General features: G+C 66.3%; 1 protein-coding gene across 1 annotated transcript in view; it reads right to left on the bottom strand.

Moving 5' to 3' along the window:
* The window catches only part of FAT3 (FAT atypical cadherin 3), a gene marked incomplete at both ends in the record, with an annotated part of 83,473 nt that overhangs the window by 59,160 nt on the left and 6,297 nt on the right, over nt 1-18,016 (bottom strand). Inside the window, one exon of the mRNA XM_084248506.1 lies at nt 8,772-9,086. Coding sequence (XP_084104632.1) covers nt 8,772-9,086 — 315 coding nt within the window. The remainder of the gene's footprint in view (nt 1-8,771; nt 9,087-18,016) is intronic.

Below are 18,016 nucleotides of genomic sequence, written 5' to 3'. Positions count from 1 at the left end.
AGGAGCCCTTTCTGGGCTGTGCTCGTGAGGGGTGCCAGCCACGGAGCTGGGGCGGTCATCAGGCCCTGGAGCCCAGAGCTGCCTGGGTGAGCTCAGGGCGTGGCCACCGCGGGGGTGGGGGTGGGAAATCCCCGCACATGGTCCCACACACGGTTGGCAGTCAAGATCTGTCCCTGACAGTGACAGGCTGGCACCCATGCGGGAGGGGCTGGGAGGACCCGGGGCCATGGCAGCGAGCACAGACACTGCAGACGTGTCACTCTCTCCTCCCCAGTCCCAGCCTGACGCCCCTGGTGCAGACCCAGCAGACGCGCTCACTGCAGTCAGGCTGGGCGCGCAGCGGCCTCGGCGCTGACTCAGGGCAGCAGAGCTGACCGCAACCCAGCACACTGGCCGTGCAGCTCAGCGCCGCCTTCTCCAAGCCGGACCCCGTGCTGTCTGCTCAGCGGCAGCGGCTGGGTCACCAGGCCGCTCTTCTCAGTTGACGCTCTCCAGGAGAGACCAGAACGGCGGCCGGGCCGCCAGGAAGCGCCGCCCTCAGCCGGGAAGCAAAGCAGTTTGTGTTGGCTGAGTGTATTTCTCTCTCATGACAACCACAGCCCATTAAAAGCCTGTCAGGAAACAAGGAAGACACTTTGTGCTCAGTTGCCCACATCCCATGCTCGATTCCACAGACTTCAGCCTTCTGGGCACTGCAGCTGGAGGTGAGGCCAAGGAGACCCGGGCTGGCGTGGCCAGGTCTCTGCCCTTTCCTCTGACTCGCCTGCCCCACCCGGTCTTGTCCCTGCAGCCAAAGACGCCTCTTGGCTGTGGGACAGAGGCGCACAGGTCACCTGGTGGGGTTTACTCTGCGCCTCAGAACCAACCCTCGGAGGTGTCCACGTGCAGTTTTCCGAGGCCCCGCGTGGCCCAGGTGGACACGTGGCTGTTTCTGCAGCGCCCACACACCCTGGACCGCGCGGGGCTCTGGCAGCAGCTGTGGCGGGCTGGGGGCACAGGGTGGGGTTGGCGCTTGCAGGCCAGGCCGCACCTCGGTCTCTTCCACTTGAACTGTCCACACCTTCCAGGGAGGCCGAGCTGGGTTCTGCCTCTCAGACCAGGCAGGGGGCCCTGCTGCGTGGACCAGTGTGTGCTCCCCAGGGAGGGCGCAAGAAATGCTGCCATTACTCAGGCTCATTATTTGCAATTAGCCGGGGCTCATTTTAATCTACGATTAATGGGGTTTATTAATTCCTGATTCTAGAAACTTGACTATATTCCAAAATCTTAAATTTACTGACATTGAGAGCTAGTGTGCAGTGGGACGGCTGTTAACCTGGTCACCCCCTGGTTGACCCTTGGGCCCTGGGCTCCCTCGGCCGCTCCTCAGTGTCACGCCCTCTGCCAGCACGGCCCACGCCTCGGGCACCTCCCCATCCGGTGACTTCTCTTCCTGCCTCGGCTGCTCCACAGGCTGAGGATGTCCAGGCCCTGAAGACTGGGCCCCTGGCCCGCCGTGGCCCCGCAGCCACCTGGATGCACTGGACGGGGGGCTCCCGGCTCCAGACACCGCATGTCACCAGCTACCGCGAGGGGTTCAGATGCTTAACTCGCGAGCGCTGAACTCCCAGGGCACAGCATGGAGGCGCAGGGCGCTGTTGTCACGGTAACCGAGGCGGCCCAGGCCAAGAGCCCAGTCAGCAGTTAGCTGCTCCACCCAGTCAGGTGGTAAAAGCACCTCCGTGCACAGCCGTCCTGATCCCCCTGCTCCCGAGAGCAGCAATTGTGATACCAGGCCACGCTCTCAGGCCCAGCATCTCCGCCTGGGCTGTCCGCAAGCACCCCGGGGCGCCAGGGCTGGGGGTCGGGGATGCTGGGGAGTGAGGCTCAGCCAGCAGGCTGCGAACTGCAGGAGAGAAGCCCCTCGGCGTGAGCAGCCGCCTCTGCGCCACAGCCTCCGTGCTCCGGGCGCGGAGAGGACGGGCGGCCCCGCGGCCGCGCGTCAGGGCAGAGGAGCCGCCCCAGAGCGGCCGGGCTGAGGCGGGCCACGCGCGGGGCAGGAGGGGCCGCGCTGAGCAGACGCGGCGCTGGGGCACTCGCCGTGGCGGGGGACGAGGCAGGAGGGGTCCTCAGCCCCGGGAGTCCGCTGCAGCCCCCCGAAGCCCCGACTCCCACCCGGACGGCGCGGCCGCCCCGGCCAGCAGGGAGGCGGCGCAGACAGCGCGCGGGGCAGGGCGTCCGGGCCGCAGCGCGGGTCTCCGGCCGGGGAGGACGCGGGGACAGCGGGGCGAGGGGCGAGGCGGGCTCCGGGGCGGGCAGCAACGTCGGCCGGGCTGACCGGACGGGGGGCGGCGGCCGGGGCAGCCCTGCGCCAGGGACCCCGCCGGGCAGGACGCGGCCGCCAGGGTCCGGCCGCCCCCACAGGCCCGGGGCTCTCCGCGCGGCCGCGGCGCCGCAGGGACGGGGGGCCCAGCACGGGCCGGCGGGGCGCGGGCATGGCGGGCGGCCCGGGCTGCCGTCCTCCGCGGGGGCGGCCAGGACGCGGGCGGCGCCCCCGGGGCGGGCGGGGGGGGGGCGCCCCGGCCCAGGCGCAGGGAGACCCGACCCTCCCCGTCCCGCGCCCTCGCCCTGCCTGGGGGCGCCCGGAAGGCGCGTGGCCGGGAGGGGCGGCGCCTGCGGGACCCCGGCTGGACAGCAGCGCCCCCCCCCCCCCCGCCGCCCGCCCGGGTGCGCACGCGTCCCGAGAAGGCCGGGGGCGGGGCCGGCGGGGGCCCGAGGGGCGGGGCCCGGGCCCGAGGGAAGGGGCGGGGCGGGCAGGGGCGGGGCCCGAGGGGCGGGGCGGGGCCGGCGGGGGCGGGGCCCGAGGGAAGGGGCGGGGCGGGGCGGGCGGGGCCCGAGGGGAAGGGGCGGGGCCGGGCGGGTTCAGCACCGCGGACAGCGCCGCTGGGCCGGGCCGGGCCGCGGCTCTCGCGCTGGGGCGACCCGGCCGGCCCGGCGCCGAGGCCTGGAGGAGCGCGGCGGGCGTGAGCACCCAGCGCCCGGCCCCAGGACACTCCGCAGCGCGCGGGGACAGGCCGGCGCCCCGGCACGGGCGGGAGGGCGGTCGGGCGAGGAGGGAGCCGGGGCCTCCGGGGCGCGGCGGCTGAGCGCGGCTGTGCCCGGCCCGCAGCCTCCGCAGCGCGGGATCCGGGCGGCCGGCCAGGGAGACGCCCGCGCCCCCCCCCCCCCCCCCCCCCCCCGCTCTGCCCCCGGGGAGTCCGCTCACCGCCTGCGGCTCTGCCCTGCACCCCGGCTGGCTCTTGCATAAATAAAAGCAAATCTTTAAAAAAAAAAAAAAAGGAGCGAATCCAGGCGAGGGACCAAGCGTGCCACATCCTGCCCCGGGCAGAACAGGAGCACAACCTGCGGAGGCCACTCCAGAACACCGGGGCCCTCCAGCGTGAGCGGACCGGCCACAGCAGCCCACAGGCCACACCGCGACCCTGGCACCGGGCCAGCCCCGCGGAGAGGCCCCCCTGACCCTGGCGCTGGAGCCTCCGCCATGCCCACCCAGCACAGGGTGCGCCCCACTGGTTCTGCGCAGCCCGAGCCAGCGTGTGCGGGGCCCGCACGGGGCCCGGCGCCCTCTCCCGGCAGGAGACGCAGCCCGGGTCTGCAGTGTTTCTTTGAAGTCTGCACGGAAGCAGCAGCCAGGCCTGGGAATGGGAGAGCGTGGATGTGACCGTGGACGAGAACGCGGGCTTTGTCTCAAGCTTTCTGCTCTGATCACAGGACAGAGAAAGTTTCTGGGTGACAGTGGGTGTTTCTTCCCAGGGTCCCAGGCCCACTGTGGCCACAGACGTGGGGGTCTGATCCCCGGTCTCCGCGGGCGGCGTCCCTGCAAGGTGCTTCCCTTGCCCACAGGGGCTGCAGGGCACGTGTGCGCATGGACAACCGGAGGGCGACGCGCTGTCTGTAATCAGCACTCGCGGCCGCGGGGCTGCCAGGCTGGCAGAGGGCAAGGCCAAGGAGGTGCTCCTGGGCAGGTCACACCCAGAGCCAGGCGAGCAGGTGAGGACAGAGGGCAGGTGTGCGCCTGGATGAACGGCCGTTCCCTCCACTTCCCCGGGCCTCCCTGAGGCCCGAGTTAGGGCTCGAAATAAACATGCATGCCCCCAAGTCCTCTGTTTTGCTTCTTGCCTGCACAGATTCCACCCCACTTGGAACAATGCAGAGATGGTGACCTCTGGCATGGCGTCTCAGGGCCTTCCCCAGGGCCTTCTGGGCTGGGGCCGCTCCCCTGACAGCTGGGCAGCTTCATCTATGGTCTGCACATCAGCCTCCAGGCGCCACGGGTGGTGCCAGCCTTGTCACGTCCTCAAGGCCGGGGCCTGGGATGGAGGCCAGCGCCCGTCTTGCCGTGGACCAGACTCTGAGCCCTTGGGGCTAGCCCTGGGTCTCCTCCTCTGTCTCGCCGAGCCCTGGCACAGGAGGAGTGCCACGACGGCGTCCCCCCTCCAAGAGGAAAGTCGGAGCCCTCGCCAGATGCCAGCAGCCCCAGGGCCTCAGAAACGCTCGGGGCTCCCTGCCGGCGCCTTGGAAACCAAGACTGTTTTCTGTTTTTTTCTCTGTTTTCCTCTCTGCTTTCACTGTTCTGTTCCCCTTCTTATTTCTTTCCTTGGTGAAGTTTTATTAAGACATTGAAAGGATGTCATGGACCGAGTCAGATAGTGTTCAAAGAAATCAGTAGCTGCTACAGCAGCAAAAATGCCAACTGATCCTGGGGCTTCCCGGTCCAAGACTCTGCCTTCAGCTGTTGATCTGGAGAACAGCAGGTCGGGGGCCCAGGACTCTACTGGAGCCAGAGCTCGGCACCGTCAGAGTCGGCCTGGCCCTCTCTCACAGCACGGGAGGGACGTTCCTTATATTCTCTGAAGACAGAGACTGAACTCCGCCTTCAGTTTAAATCAGAAAACAGGTGTCTTGTTTTCTCTGTGACAGTCTCATGTATCAGCATTCCAATGCCATTCTTGAATTTCACCACCTTCATTGGCGTATGCAAGTCATGACAAAAGAAGATACTCAAATCTCAATAAAATTAAATTTCCTTACACATGTTGCAATTAGTCACAAACATCACACGTTAATAGTAAAGAAAGAGCATCCCTTAGGTGATACCTACGATGGGCTCGTGCGACGCAGGGCCTCCCAGGCGCTGAGAGGGTGGAAATCTGCACCAGAATTCTTACATTCAAGCCTGCACGCCGCTGGCTGCCAGCGAGGGGGTGGGCACTTTGTAATATTCACAACCCCTTAGATGCTGAATATTAAAATCTACTTTTGCGTTGTGGGGCTATTCCCAATCACACACACAAGCGCGGGTCCATCTGCCGGCTGCACGGTGTCTGCAGTTATCTATGCTTGAGTAATTACTGAAAATTAAATAATATCATAAGCAGTCAAATTAATTCCTGCGAGTCCAGGTGGGCAGGCTGTGGGAAGACAAAGCTCGCGCCCTGAGAACCAAAGACAGCCACCCGGTCCGCGCTGAAACTCGCCCCACGCGCCCCACGCGCACGCGAGGCTCCCAAGCACGGCCCGGAGACAGATCCCCAAAGATGTGAGGCAGGTGGCCCCTGTGACGCGCCACTGAGCACAGCCAGGCTCGCGGGAGGCTTGGGCTCCGTCTGAGGATGCGTCACCGAGCGCGCCCCGGCGGGGCCCCGCGCCCACCCCCACACGGAGGCTGAGTGAGAGCACACAGACCCCGGCTCCCGACAAGGCCAGCTCCTCCCACGCGACTGTACCTTCTGAACCCCGCGGAACAGCATCTTACTGTTGAAGAGAAGCTCGGGCTCAGACAGTGTGAGCTCTGCCTGCGGCGGAGGACACCCTCCCCTCTCTCCGCTCCTTTCTTCCTAAAAACGAAGGCGAAGCTGTTTGGAAAGATCCCTGCGCGAGGGCGGGAGAGACAGGCCGTGCAAGCTTCTGGAGGCCCAGCCAGGACCACAAGCCGCTTGGGAAACGCAGGACGCCTGGACGCGGTGTCACGGCCCTGCTCTGTGGCCTCTGGCTCTGCGGGCTGACAGGTGGCCTGACCCCACGTGCTCCCGCGGCCCTCGGAGCACTTGCCGATTCAGCCGCTGGTACCTGCGAGGCGACTGGAGCCATCCTCAGGCAGCTGCGCAGGGCTGAGGACGAGCGGAGACGCGGGGGTCTGCACACTGGGGACGGCGCCAGCGCGGGAGAGCAGCGTGGTACTGGCTGTGGCGGAGACTGGCCCTGGGCGCCCCGGGCCCCACACAGAGTCCACAGCCATCAGGGCCGCACAGGGCGCTGCAAGTGGTCACCCGCCTGCATCGGCCCGCTCTGCCCGCCGGGGCCCTGCAGGTCGGACGCACCGTGCCGGGGCCTCGTCCAGCCCAGGGCCTTCCCGCGTGGGGCTACACCCTCGGGGCGGGGGTGACAGACATGTCAGCAGCTCCACACACTGTCCGGAGGACACCGGCTGCCCCCATGAACAGCCTTGCAGAAAGGGGCATTTTTTCACGTTTTGGAGCCTGTACATCGGGGAACAGAGCCAAGGGGCCGAGGACGGGCTCGCACAGGCTGCCCCACCAGGGCTGCCCGGCCGCTGTGCCCTGGCGGAGCACTCGGGGCAGTGGCCGGCAGGCCAAGGAGGCAAGGGGAGGCCCGTCTGTGAGGGTTTACGCTGAGCTCTCCAGATGTTGCAGGCGAGAGCTTCACACGGGGATGGCTGGTTGCTGAGTGTCGCCTGCTGGAAAGCCGGCCCCATCCTTCCCCACTGAGGGACGGAGGGCACACCCCACACAGTGGCGTGTCCGTCCCCCACGCCGCTCATGCCACAACCTGACATAACGGAAGGGTGAGGTCTGGAGATGGAGGGTCACTACCGACCTATCCACCCATCCACACCTTGCCACCGCGGTCGGTTGGGGTGCAGACCCGGAGCTGGACGCGCGAGGCTCAGAGGCGGGCTCCCCAGGACGGGGTCCGGACACGGTCCAGTGCCGGCCGCCTTCATGGATGCAGGCAGAAGGCGCGCACAGCAGCCAAGGGTTCGAATCTCCTTGTAGACTCGTGGTTTTCCAGTCACTTGCTGTTCTCACTTCTGTGATGGCTCAGCTGTGGGAGGCAGAGCCCAGCCAGGGGCCCCTGGCAGCAGAGGGGAGCGGGGAGGAGCTGGGGGGGGGAGCTGGGGGGGAGCTGGGGGGGGAAGCTGGGGGGGAGCAGGTGGGCGGAGCCGGGGAGGAGCCCGCCCCGCCCTCCATGCCTGCAGACAACACACAGAGGTTCAGAGGGAAGCCTTGTGGACGCAGAGGGGCCAGTGAAAATGAAAACGCAACCCCTTGTTCTACAACGGGGAAGACTGTGTGGATGCTGCAGTGCGCGGCAAGGGGGCGCTGCTGAGGCGCACCCCTCCCCGGCCTCAGGCCGCGCAGTCACAGACACCGGGAATCCACCAGGAAGCATTCAGAGGGCGCGCTGGCAAGTGCCAGACCTCGGTCCTCTAGACGCCGCCGGGTCCACCTGGAGACTCCCGAGGCGCGGCTCCGCACTGCAGGTCCCCACGAGCGCTCGCTTGGCTGGGGACCCCCGTCCGCCAGCGCCTGTATCTGTCACGGCGGGAGAAGCCTCTTATTTCTTTGTGTCCTGGGCACAGTTAGGACCCCAAATCCAGAGACGTACTGAGCCACAGAGGGGTGAGAGAACAAAGCAACCTGTTGCTCCCCAGCCACTGGGCCCAGCACGGCCTTGCAGAGAGCGGCCGCACCTCCCAGGCTGGAACCGCCCCGACCCCCCCTGGCTGGGCTCAGCAGAGACCCTGGCACCCAGAGACGCCCTGGGCCCTAAGACACTGGACCCCGAGCCACAGAACTGCGTCTACAGCTGGCTTCCCAGCAGATACCCCTGCTTCCCGGCTCCCAGCCCACCATGTTCTCACAGCGAGACCAAGCGAAAGCGAGTGATCTGGCAAGTGCACACTCAGGACGACGGACGCCTCACAGGACAGGAGATCTCGCAGAGAACAGAAACCAACCAAGTGGCTGGAGGAGACTCGGATTCCTCTCACCAGACTCGGGGGTGGGCAGCGGGACCCGCCTGCCAGCCAGCTCCATGTCCCTATGCATCCCTCCATGTCCCTGTGCATTGCTGTGCATCCCTGCACGTCCCCATGTCTCCCTGCCTGTTCCTCCATGTTCCTGCACATCCCTCCACGTCCCTGTGCATCCCTGTGTGTCCCCCACGTCCCCCTGCGCATCCCTCCACATCCTTGCATGTTCCTTTGCATCCGTCCATGTCCCTCCATGTCCCTCCGTGTTCCTCCATGCCCCTGCATCTCCCGTATGTCCCTCTGCATCCTGCGTGTCCCCATGTCCCCCCGTGTGTCCCTGCACATCCCACCATGCCCCCGCATGCCCCCGTGTGTGCCCCCTTGGCCACGGCCACTCCGCGAGTCCTCACGGGCGCACAGCCGTCTCCCTGCCCAAGCCAGCAGCCCGTTTATCCCGGCCAGAGGGCGCCCCGCGGGCTCTGGCGCCCACCCACCCTCTTCTCGTCAAAGCCGCGGCCGCCGCGGTGGAGGCCGCTGAGGGGCTGCTCTCCCGGGAGGGTCAGCGCGGGGTCTCGGAGAGGTCGGGGCAGGGGGCGCGGCCGGGCACCGCGCGGGCGAGGGGGAGCCGTGCTCTGGCCGGCCGGTGCCAGATCCCCCGCGGCCAGTGAGCGCCGGCCAGCCCGGCAGGGGCAGCGGCGCGGCCAGAGCGGCCGCGGCAGGCCCGGGGGCGCCTCACCTGTCCGGCCGTTGATGGCGAAGAAGTTCTGGGGGTTCCCGCTGGCGATGCGGTAGGCCAGCCGCCCGCCGGAGCTGGGGTCGGGGTCCTCGGCCTGGACCCGCACGACGGGCGCGTCCCGCGGCGAGTTCTCGGGCACGGCGGGCCGGTACAGCGGCTCCGAGGGCAGCGGCGCGTTGTCGTTGACGTCCTCGACCGCCAGGTACACCTCGACGCTGGCGTGCAGGGGCGCGGCGCCGCGGTCGGCCGCGTGCACGGTCAGCCAGTAGGCGGCGGCCGCCTCGCGGTCCAGCGCGTCGGCCGTGGAGATGACGCCTGCGGGAGACAGCGCGTCAGCGCGGCGCCGCGACCGAGGGGCGGGGCGGGGCGGGGCCGGAGCCCGTGGGCGGGGCCGGGGGTGGGCGGGGCCGGAGTCCATGGGCGGGGCCTGGGCTGGGCGGGGCCGGAGCCCATGGGCGGGGCCTGGGCTGGGCGGGGCCGGAGTCCATGGGCGTGGCCTGGGCTGGGCGGGGCCGGAGTCCATGGGCGGGGCCGGGGGCGGGCGAGGCCGGGGGCGGGCGCTGCACTGACCCAGCCACACGGCGCGAGCCCCCCGGGGCGCGCCCCCCAGAAACGAAGGCGTTTGCAGACGGCCCCGGGACGCGGGGGCGCAGGCCACAGGCGGGAGGGGCGAGACGCGCAGAGCCCCGCCGGCCAGAGCCCCGGATTTGAGCGTCCGGGGAAGGGTCAGTCTCTCCCGAGGAGACGAGCGGGGCCAGCGAGCAAGGGGCCCTCGCACCCCAGGAGCCCCCCACGGCCCTGTTCTGTGTCCCTTCCCCCGCGCGGCCCGTCACGCCACACCCCCCCCACACACACCACATACCTCACACACATATACACGCCACACCCCACACACCCCACACACACACCTCACACACACGCCATACCACACTCACACACCCCCCACACACACCTCACACACACACCTCACACACACGCCACACACCTCACACACATATACACGCCACACCCCACACACCCCACACACACACCTCACACACGCCACACCACTCTCACACACCCCACACACACACCCCACACACACACCTCACACACACGCCACACCACACACACACACACCCCACACACACCTCACACACACACCTCACACACACACCTCACACCTCACACACATATACACGCCACACCCCACACACACCACACACACACCTCACACACGCCACACCACACTCTCACACACCCCACACACACACCCCCCACACACACCTCACACACAAGCCACACACCTCACACACATATACACGCCACACCCCACACACACCACACACACCTCACACACACGCCATACCACACTCACACACCCCCCACACACACCTCACACACACACCTCACACACACGCCACACACCTCACACACATATACACGCCACACCCCACACACACCACACACACACCTCACACACGCCACACCACACTCTCACACACCCCCCACACACACCCCACACACACACCTCACACACACACCTCACACACACGCCACACACCTCACACACATATACACGCCACACCCCACACACCCCACACACACACCTCACACACACGCCATACCACACTCACACACCCCCCCACACACCTCACACACACACCTCACACACACGCCACACACCTCACACATATACACGCCACACACCACACACACCACACACACACCTCACACACGCCACACCACACTCTCACACACCCCCCACACACCCCCCACACACACACCTCACACACACACCTCACACACACGCCACACACCTCACACACATATACACGCCACACCCCACACACACCACACACACACCTCACACACGCCACACCACACTCTCACACACCCCACACGCACACCCCACACACACACCTCACACACACACCTCACACACACGCCACACCACACACGCCACACCACACACACACACCCCCCACACACACCTCACACACACCTCACACACACACCTCACACCTCACACACATATACACGCCACACCCCACACACACCACACACACACCTCACACACGCCACACCACACTCTCACACACCCCACACACACACCCCCCACACACCTCACACACACGCCACACACCTCACACACATATACACGCCACACCCCACACACCCCACACACACACCTCACACACACCACACCACACACACACACCCCACACACACACCCCACACACACCTCACACACGCCACACACCTCACACACATATACACGCCACACCCCACACACACCACACACACACCTCACACACACGCCACACCACACTCTCACACACCCCACACACACACCCCACACACACACCTCACACACGCGCCACACACCTCACACACATATACACGCCACACCCCACACACACCACACACACACCTCACACACACGCCACACCACACTCACACACCTCACACACCCCAGACACACACCTCACACACACGCCACACCACACACGCCACACCACACTCACACACCTCACACACCCCAGACACACGCCACACCACACACGCCACACCACACACGCCACACCACACTCACACACCTCACACACCCCAGACACACACCCCACACACACACCTCACACACATGCCACACCACACACACACATCTCACACACACACCCCACATACACACCTCACACACACGCCACACCACACACGCCACACCACACACACCTCACACACACACCTCACACACGCCACACACACACCTCACACACACACCCCACACACACATCTCACACACACACCTCACACACACACCCCACACACACACCTCACACACACACCACACACCTCACACACGCCACACCACACACACACACCTCACACACCCCCCACACACACACCTCACATACACCTCACACACACGCCACACACACCTCACACACACATGCCACACACACCGTCTCACACACAGCACACGCACCACAAAGTGCTGCTTCTCTTGTTGAACTGCGATCCCGTGTTCCCGAGCGGCTTCGCCCCCTCCCACCCCGTCGCGCGCAGAGGTCGCCGTGTTCATTCTGACGGAGCGATTATTAATTTGCACGCGTCAGAATCTGCTGCTAGATGGTGACGAGCCGGGGCGGGAGGAAACGTGGCAGCCCAGCCGGAGCGCGGGGTCAGGGGCAGCGCCGGGCACATGTCGGTTCCTGAACCCCATCAATCACGGACGGACGGAGCCGGAGAGCAGGGGGCGGGCAGAGGCGGGTCCACCGCACACGCACGGGGCACATGCTCCCCTCCCTCGTGCACACATGTAAACACACGTGCACACGCCAACCCACGGCAAACACGTGCACACACAGGCGCATCTGGGTATGGACCGCGCACACGCCAAGCCCCGCAGACACCCGCACCCTCGCTGCGCATGGCCCGGGGCCCCGGGAGCGCGAGCCGGCCTGTGGCTGGGGCCTCCCCTTCAGGGCGGCTGCCCGCCGCCACAGCCCCGGAGGACGGTCGGGACCCCCCACGCTGAGAGCAGATTAAAGCAGAGCCAGGTCAGGTCCACCGAAGCAGCAGCCCCGGCCACGCCAGCTCCGGCCCGCGCCAGGCGTTCTGGTTCTCTGTCTGGGCCTGAGGGTCAGCAGCTGCTAAAAAGCACACAGAGGACGCTTGTGTCCAGGCGCCTGCGGGCGGCGGGGAGTGGACCAGTCGGCCGGGGGCGGGGGGGGTTCTGGATGAAGGCCCCAGCAGCGGCCTGTCTACCCCGACTGGGCGGGGGCAGAGGGCGAGGGAGGGTGGGGACCAGCGCGCGAGGGCCCCGCCTGGCTTCTGGGGCGGGGACGGGCGGCGGCAGGTGCAGCGGGTGTGGAGGCCGGCGCCCCCTGGGCTCCTGGGTCAGCGGGAGCTCGCAGCCCGGAGTGCAGCCGGCGTCCCCTGGGCTCCGGGGCCAGCCCCCCTGGTCCCTGGTCGGCGGGAGCTCGCAGCCCAGCCAGACAGTTCTGCCTCTGGCCTCTGCTCACGAGGCCGCGTGGCCGGGGCAGCTGCTGTGCCAGTCTCCCAAGCGTGCCCCCCCGGCTCCCGTCAGGCAGACAGATGCACGTTCTGAGAGCCCGGGGACTCATGCCGACGAGCCCGGCCGGGCCCGGCCGCGGTGGAGGGACGGACGGGCACACGGAGGGCGGACGGGGGCTGCGGCGCAGGGCTGGGGGCGGCGAGGGCCTTCTTCGGACCCAGCAAACTGATTCCGAGGCCACTTTCACTTCCAGCGTGATTGAGACGCGCGCGGATTGGCCGTGAAGTGAGAGTACTCCCGGGTCTGACGCGCTGCGCCTCCGCGGGCGGCACGGGCACGTCTCCGACGCCGCGTCCCTGACCACGGCCCGGAGCCCAGAGAGGCGGGGCAGGCCCAGGCCCCCGCGCAGCGGCTTCCAGCCAGGTGCAGGCTGGATGCTTGGGGCGAGGGCTCAGCCCTCCGCGAGGGACCCACTTTCCTCCCTGGAGAGCGCGCGCTCCTCCCGTCTGTCCGCCCGGCGGGCACCCCGTGTCTTCCTGAATCTGGGGCTCGCTCTTACTCCTCCGCGGGCTCGGCCTCGCCAGGCTCCGCACCCCGGGCCCCTGCCCCTCCCGCCCTCCCGCCGGCGCCCACTCAAGATGCCCGTGTGTGTCGCCAGAGGCCCCTGGAACTGTCACTTCTGAACTTGCTTAGACACCATCACGCTGCAGGACCTGGGAGCGGCCCGGAGCGCCGAGCCCCTCGGGTGTTGGTGTTGGCCCCGCGGGGCGGCTGGCAGCCATACTGCGGGGCTGCGTGGTCAGTTCTTAGAGCGCCCGTGCGACCTCACAGAGCCCCCCCGCCAGCGGGGCGGTACCCCCTCCGCCCCACCCAGCACCCGCAGCCCTGCCCCCACCCGCAGGCCGGGGCTGCCCCTCTGGCTGTCCACACTCCCAGACACGCCAGGGACGCGGCCCCCACACGCGGGAGGGTCTGGCTTGGCAGGGGACGCAGGAGCCGCGCGTCAGGCGTGGACTGAGAGGTGAGGCAGGAACGGCCGCGGGCGGCAGCTCCTCAGCTGGGGGCGCATGACACGAACCCCGTGGCTCGGAGGCGGGGCCTCCCGCCACAGCCCCTCTACCCGCCGGGCACCCCACGGCAGCACAGCCCGAACAAGGAGGGCAGCCCTCAGCGGGCCGGGGCGCAGATGCCCAGCCCCCCACTGTCCCCCAAGGAGAAGGTGCCGTGTCTTGGGACAAAGCGCGCCTGGCCGAGCAAGGGAAGGGACGTGACGGGGAAAGAACAAAAACCGTGGCGGGGGCAACGCGGGGCCAGGAACGGCCGATGGGGCTGGGTGGGGGGCAAGTCACCGTTAAACCCGCTCTGGAAGTGAAAATGCCGGCACCACCTCAGGCCGCGCAGCCCGGCAGAGGCTGTGGGGGCGTCGGCGTGGGACGTGGGGTGTGCAGGTGGAGGCCACTGTGGAATCCCTGGTCCCTTTCAAATTCTACCGAGTTACCCCAAATCAACAAAAATGAACCACCCCACAAAGGAGCGAGCCCCTCCCAAAGAGAAGACGGATCAGGACGGCCTCTGCCCCGGGAGGGGCAGCGGCCACACCGGGGTTCTCCACACTGACCCCCTCGGCAGGGGCAGCTCCCCCGGCCGCCCGGCTGTGGCCACGCAGGCCCCTCCCCGGAAACCCGTCCCTCCGGGGCAGCCCCTCCGCCCGCTGGCGTCCAGGCCAGTGTCCTCATTCCCGCTCCCTTCTTCACAGGAAACCCGCCCTCTGGATGCAGCCCGCGTCCCTGTGTCGCGGGGAGACCCGCCTGGGAACCCGCCGGTGCCGCTGAGAGGGCAGCTCTGGGGACACCGTTCCCAGAGTGAACCCCGGGACCCGCTCTCCGAGGCCAGCACCTCCAGAACACGACTTCACACCGTCAGTACTTTAAGGGAGACTCAGTAAAATACGAAATACATCCTTCCCCAAAGACAGCATTTCTGGAAACTTTCTGTTCAGGTGTGTTTGGAGAGAAATTATTTTTTATGTGCAAAAGCAGCTCCTGAAAATGTCACAAGGCCAGGGAAGCACACATGTGCTCGGTTCCCAGCACGCGGCCACCTCCCAGCCACAGCAGGCCAAGCCACGGCCACTGGGGAGCTGACCCACGCGGGCTTAGACTGCGGCCACGGCCGAGGGGCCACGGAGGAATACACACCAAACAGGAGCTTATTAATATGGGACAAACAGCTTTTCCAATTAATTCTGCAAAAAAAGAGCTGAAGAAATGGAAAGAGAACCACCTCTCCGTGTCCAAACATGAAGAGAAAAGAAAGTGTTGCTCAGGTGTCCAGGCACCCGCCACCCAGCCAGCCGCAAGGAGGAACACGGTGAAACTCAAAGTGGCGCCCAGTTGCAACATTAAAGGTGAGACTTTACAAATAAACACGGGAGACCCACCAAGGACGGGTGGTTTGTTCTCTTGAAAGGCGTTGCTGTCGAGTCAGCAGCAGCAGCGGGCCGGGGCGGCGTGAGACAGGAAACCGCGGTTAACGGAAAACGAGAAAGTTAGTAAATGGAGTCAACCCGGGTGTTCTTCGAGCGTGGCTGAGACCACAGCTCACGGGAGCCAAGAGCGGCGGTATGACGGAGCGTAAGACGCCGCCGCCGTCTTCGAGGCTGTGCGCGATGGACATCATTTCAATCAATTGCGTTACTGTTTCTTAGCAATTTGCTAAAAAGGAAACACAGCGTAATGGGAAGCAAGTGGTACTCCGGGAGCGGGAGCCGCCGGCGCTCGAGTCTGCCTGCGCGGCCCGCGTGTGGAAACAGGACCGCGGGAGACGCCCGGGCCGGCCTGCCCGCGGCCTCGAGTCTGCGCGACTGGAATTATCGGCAGGGGTGAGTGAGGGGGGAGCGCACCCTCCCCTCCAGGCCCGGGGTGGACGGCAACTTGCTCCAGCCACGTCCCCGGGGAGAGGTGAGGCCGCCCCCTGGAAATGGTGGCGCGGGGCAGCCGAGAGCGGGCGGGGTGCTCGCACCCCAAGACCCGGCCTGCCCGCCTCCCGCGAGATGCTCAGGACAAGCCCAGGTGGGGCAAGGCCCCCACGCCCGGGAGGACGGTCGCAGCACCTGCTCGCTCGCCTGGCTCTGCTCCTGTCCACCTCTTCCTGCGGACGGGGCCAGGGAGCCGGGAAGCGGGGCCAGGCTGTCCCGGCTCCCGACGTGCTGAGAAGCGCCCCTCGGGCCAGGCCCAACAGAGCCGGAAGACCAAGCTTGGAGGGAGAGGGGGTGTGCGCAGCTCCCGGGGCCCCGCCTGCTTCCTGGGGGTCCTGCCGGGGCAGACCCAGCAGCTCTCCCTTCCTCTGCACCCCACACGTCCCTAATGCCCCCCAGTTTGGGGAGACGGCCTTTGAGACAGCAGCCACCCCTTCTCGGGGTGCGGCTCCCGATGAAACCTAATTTCCTCCCATGACGCTCGTCTCGAGTGCTGGCTTCCGAGTGGTGAGCGGGCCCTGGCCGCCCTCTTCCCCGGCTTCCGGGGGTCAGCGCCCTCTGCGGGCAGCAGCTGTGCCCACTGAAGTCATTTCCAAAACCAGGGGGCGGCCTGCGGTCTGGCCCTGTTGACCTAGAAAACACACACTCACACGCGCGCGCACACACACACACACACACACACAGACACAAACATGGCACCCACAGCCCTAGGCCTGCTGGCTCCCTGCGAGCCCCGTGCATGTGCAGGCCCAGGGCAGGTCTCCGGACAAGAGCACGCCCAGCACACGCCTCTGACACGCCCGGCCCCGAGCACTGAAGATGCTGGTCGAGAGGCAGCATGAAACAGTGCCTGAGGAAGCCCTGGCGAGCTGCCCTGCCCACCCCATGCTCGCTGCCACCCCCAGGGAGCCTCCCAGCCCCACCAGAGCCCTGCATGCTGGGCCCCAGGGCTTCCCCGCTGCTTGTCCGCTCAAGCCCGTGCTCCCCAGGAGGCAGACGGCCCCCCGTCCTTCCACTAAGACCGGCCTGGCTGGTGAGTGCCAGGCCCTTGCCGGGGGCCCTCCTGGCAGGAGCTGCTGCGGGAACAGCCAGGCCGCGCTCCCGTGGCACCCAGACCCCGTCACGCAGGTCCTCAGCAGCCCCTGGAGACACTCACGACTCCCCTGTCTTTTAAATGCAGCAAGGCATTTTCTTGAGGTGGGGACTCTGGTTTTACCAAATAAGAAACCAAGTTCCAGAGAGATGGAGTCACACCCCGCCGCGCCCCCCGAGCAGGGGCCACGTCCCGCCTCCGCACAGTAGCAAGCAGTGTCCCTGGGGCGCAGGAAGTCCCTGGGGGGCTTTCTTTTCTGTTGCTTGTTTCTTTTCGGCTTATTCACATTTTCTAGCTTCATAATGACCCGCATAATCTTTTTAAGATTTATTATTTATGTGTGCACACAAGAGCTGGGGTGCAGGCCAGAGGTGCAGGGGTGAGAGGACTCCCCAGAGACAGAGCGGGGAGCAGAACAGGTGGATCCACTGAGACACTCTGCCGAGGGGAGCAGCGGGGAGACGGGAGGGGTCTGCTGCGCCTGTGGGTCGCTCCCTGGCTGGGATCCAACTCATGCTGCAGTGGCTGCCAATAGCTTGATAGCCTGAGACTAACCCCTGCGCCCCCAGGAAGGCCTGACCCAGACAACCGTAAACATAATTCACAACAGAAAACAACTGGCTGACAGTGTGATGAAGACAGATGCTACATCAGACAGAAAAAATGGTAGAGACAAGGCCTCCCTGGTGGCGCAGGCGGTTGAGCGCAGCGCTGTGGAGCTGTCCTCAGTCTCTGCAGTGCCAGTTCGATCCCTGCCAGCAGCGGAGATGCCTACATGGCACGGCAGACCTCTCCTGTCTCCCCGCTGCTCCCCTCAGCAGTGTCCTCCGTCTGTCTGCCTGCTCTGCTCCCCGCTCTCTGGTGAATCCTCTCATCCCCCACACATCTGGCTTATACTCCGGTTCCCGTGTAAAAAAATAAATCTTAAAAAAAAAAATGTAGAGACAATAAAAGCCACACGTGTCCACTCGCAGCCTCTCTCTGGGGGCCCTCGGGGCCCCCTCCCCATGCGGAGGCCCCCAGCCGGGTGCCGCTCACAGGGAAGCGGTGCCCGAAGGTGTCATGGCTTCAGAAAGAGACAGGGCGAGGGGCGGGCAGGAAGGCCTGTGCTGGTGCTGCCTCCTAGCAGGCCTCTGCCACGTGACCTCCCAGGGAACGGCAGTCGGACTCTGTGGGTG

Source organism: Talpa europaea (assembly GCF_964194135.1).
Source record: "Talpa europaea genome assembly, chromosome: 12".
In the NCBI taxonomy this organism is placed as follows: domain Eukaryota; kingdom Metazoa; phylum Chordata; class Mammalia; order Eulipotyphla; family Talpidae; genus Talpa; species Talpa europaea.
Note: the sequence above shows the minus strand (reverse complement) of the source record. Positions and strands in the feature narration are given on the sequence as shown.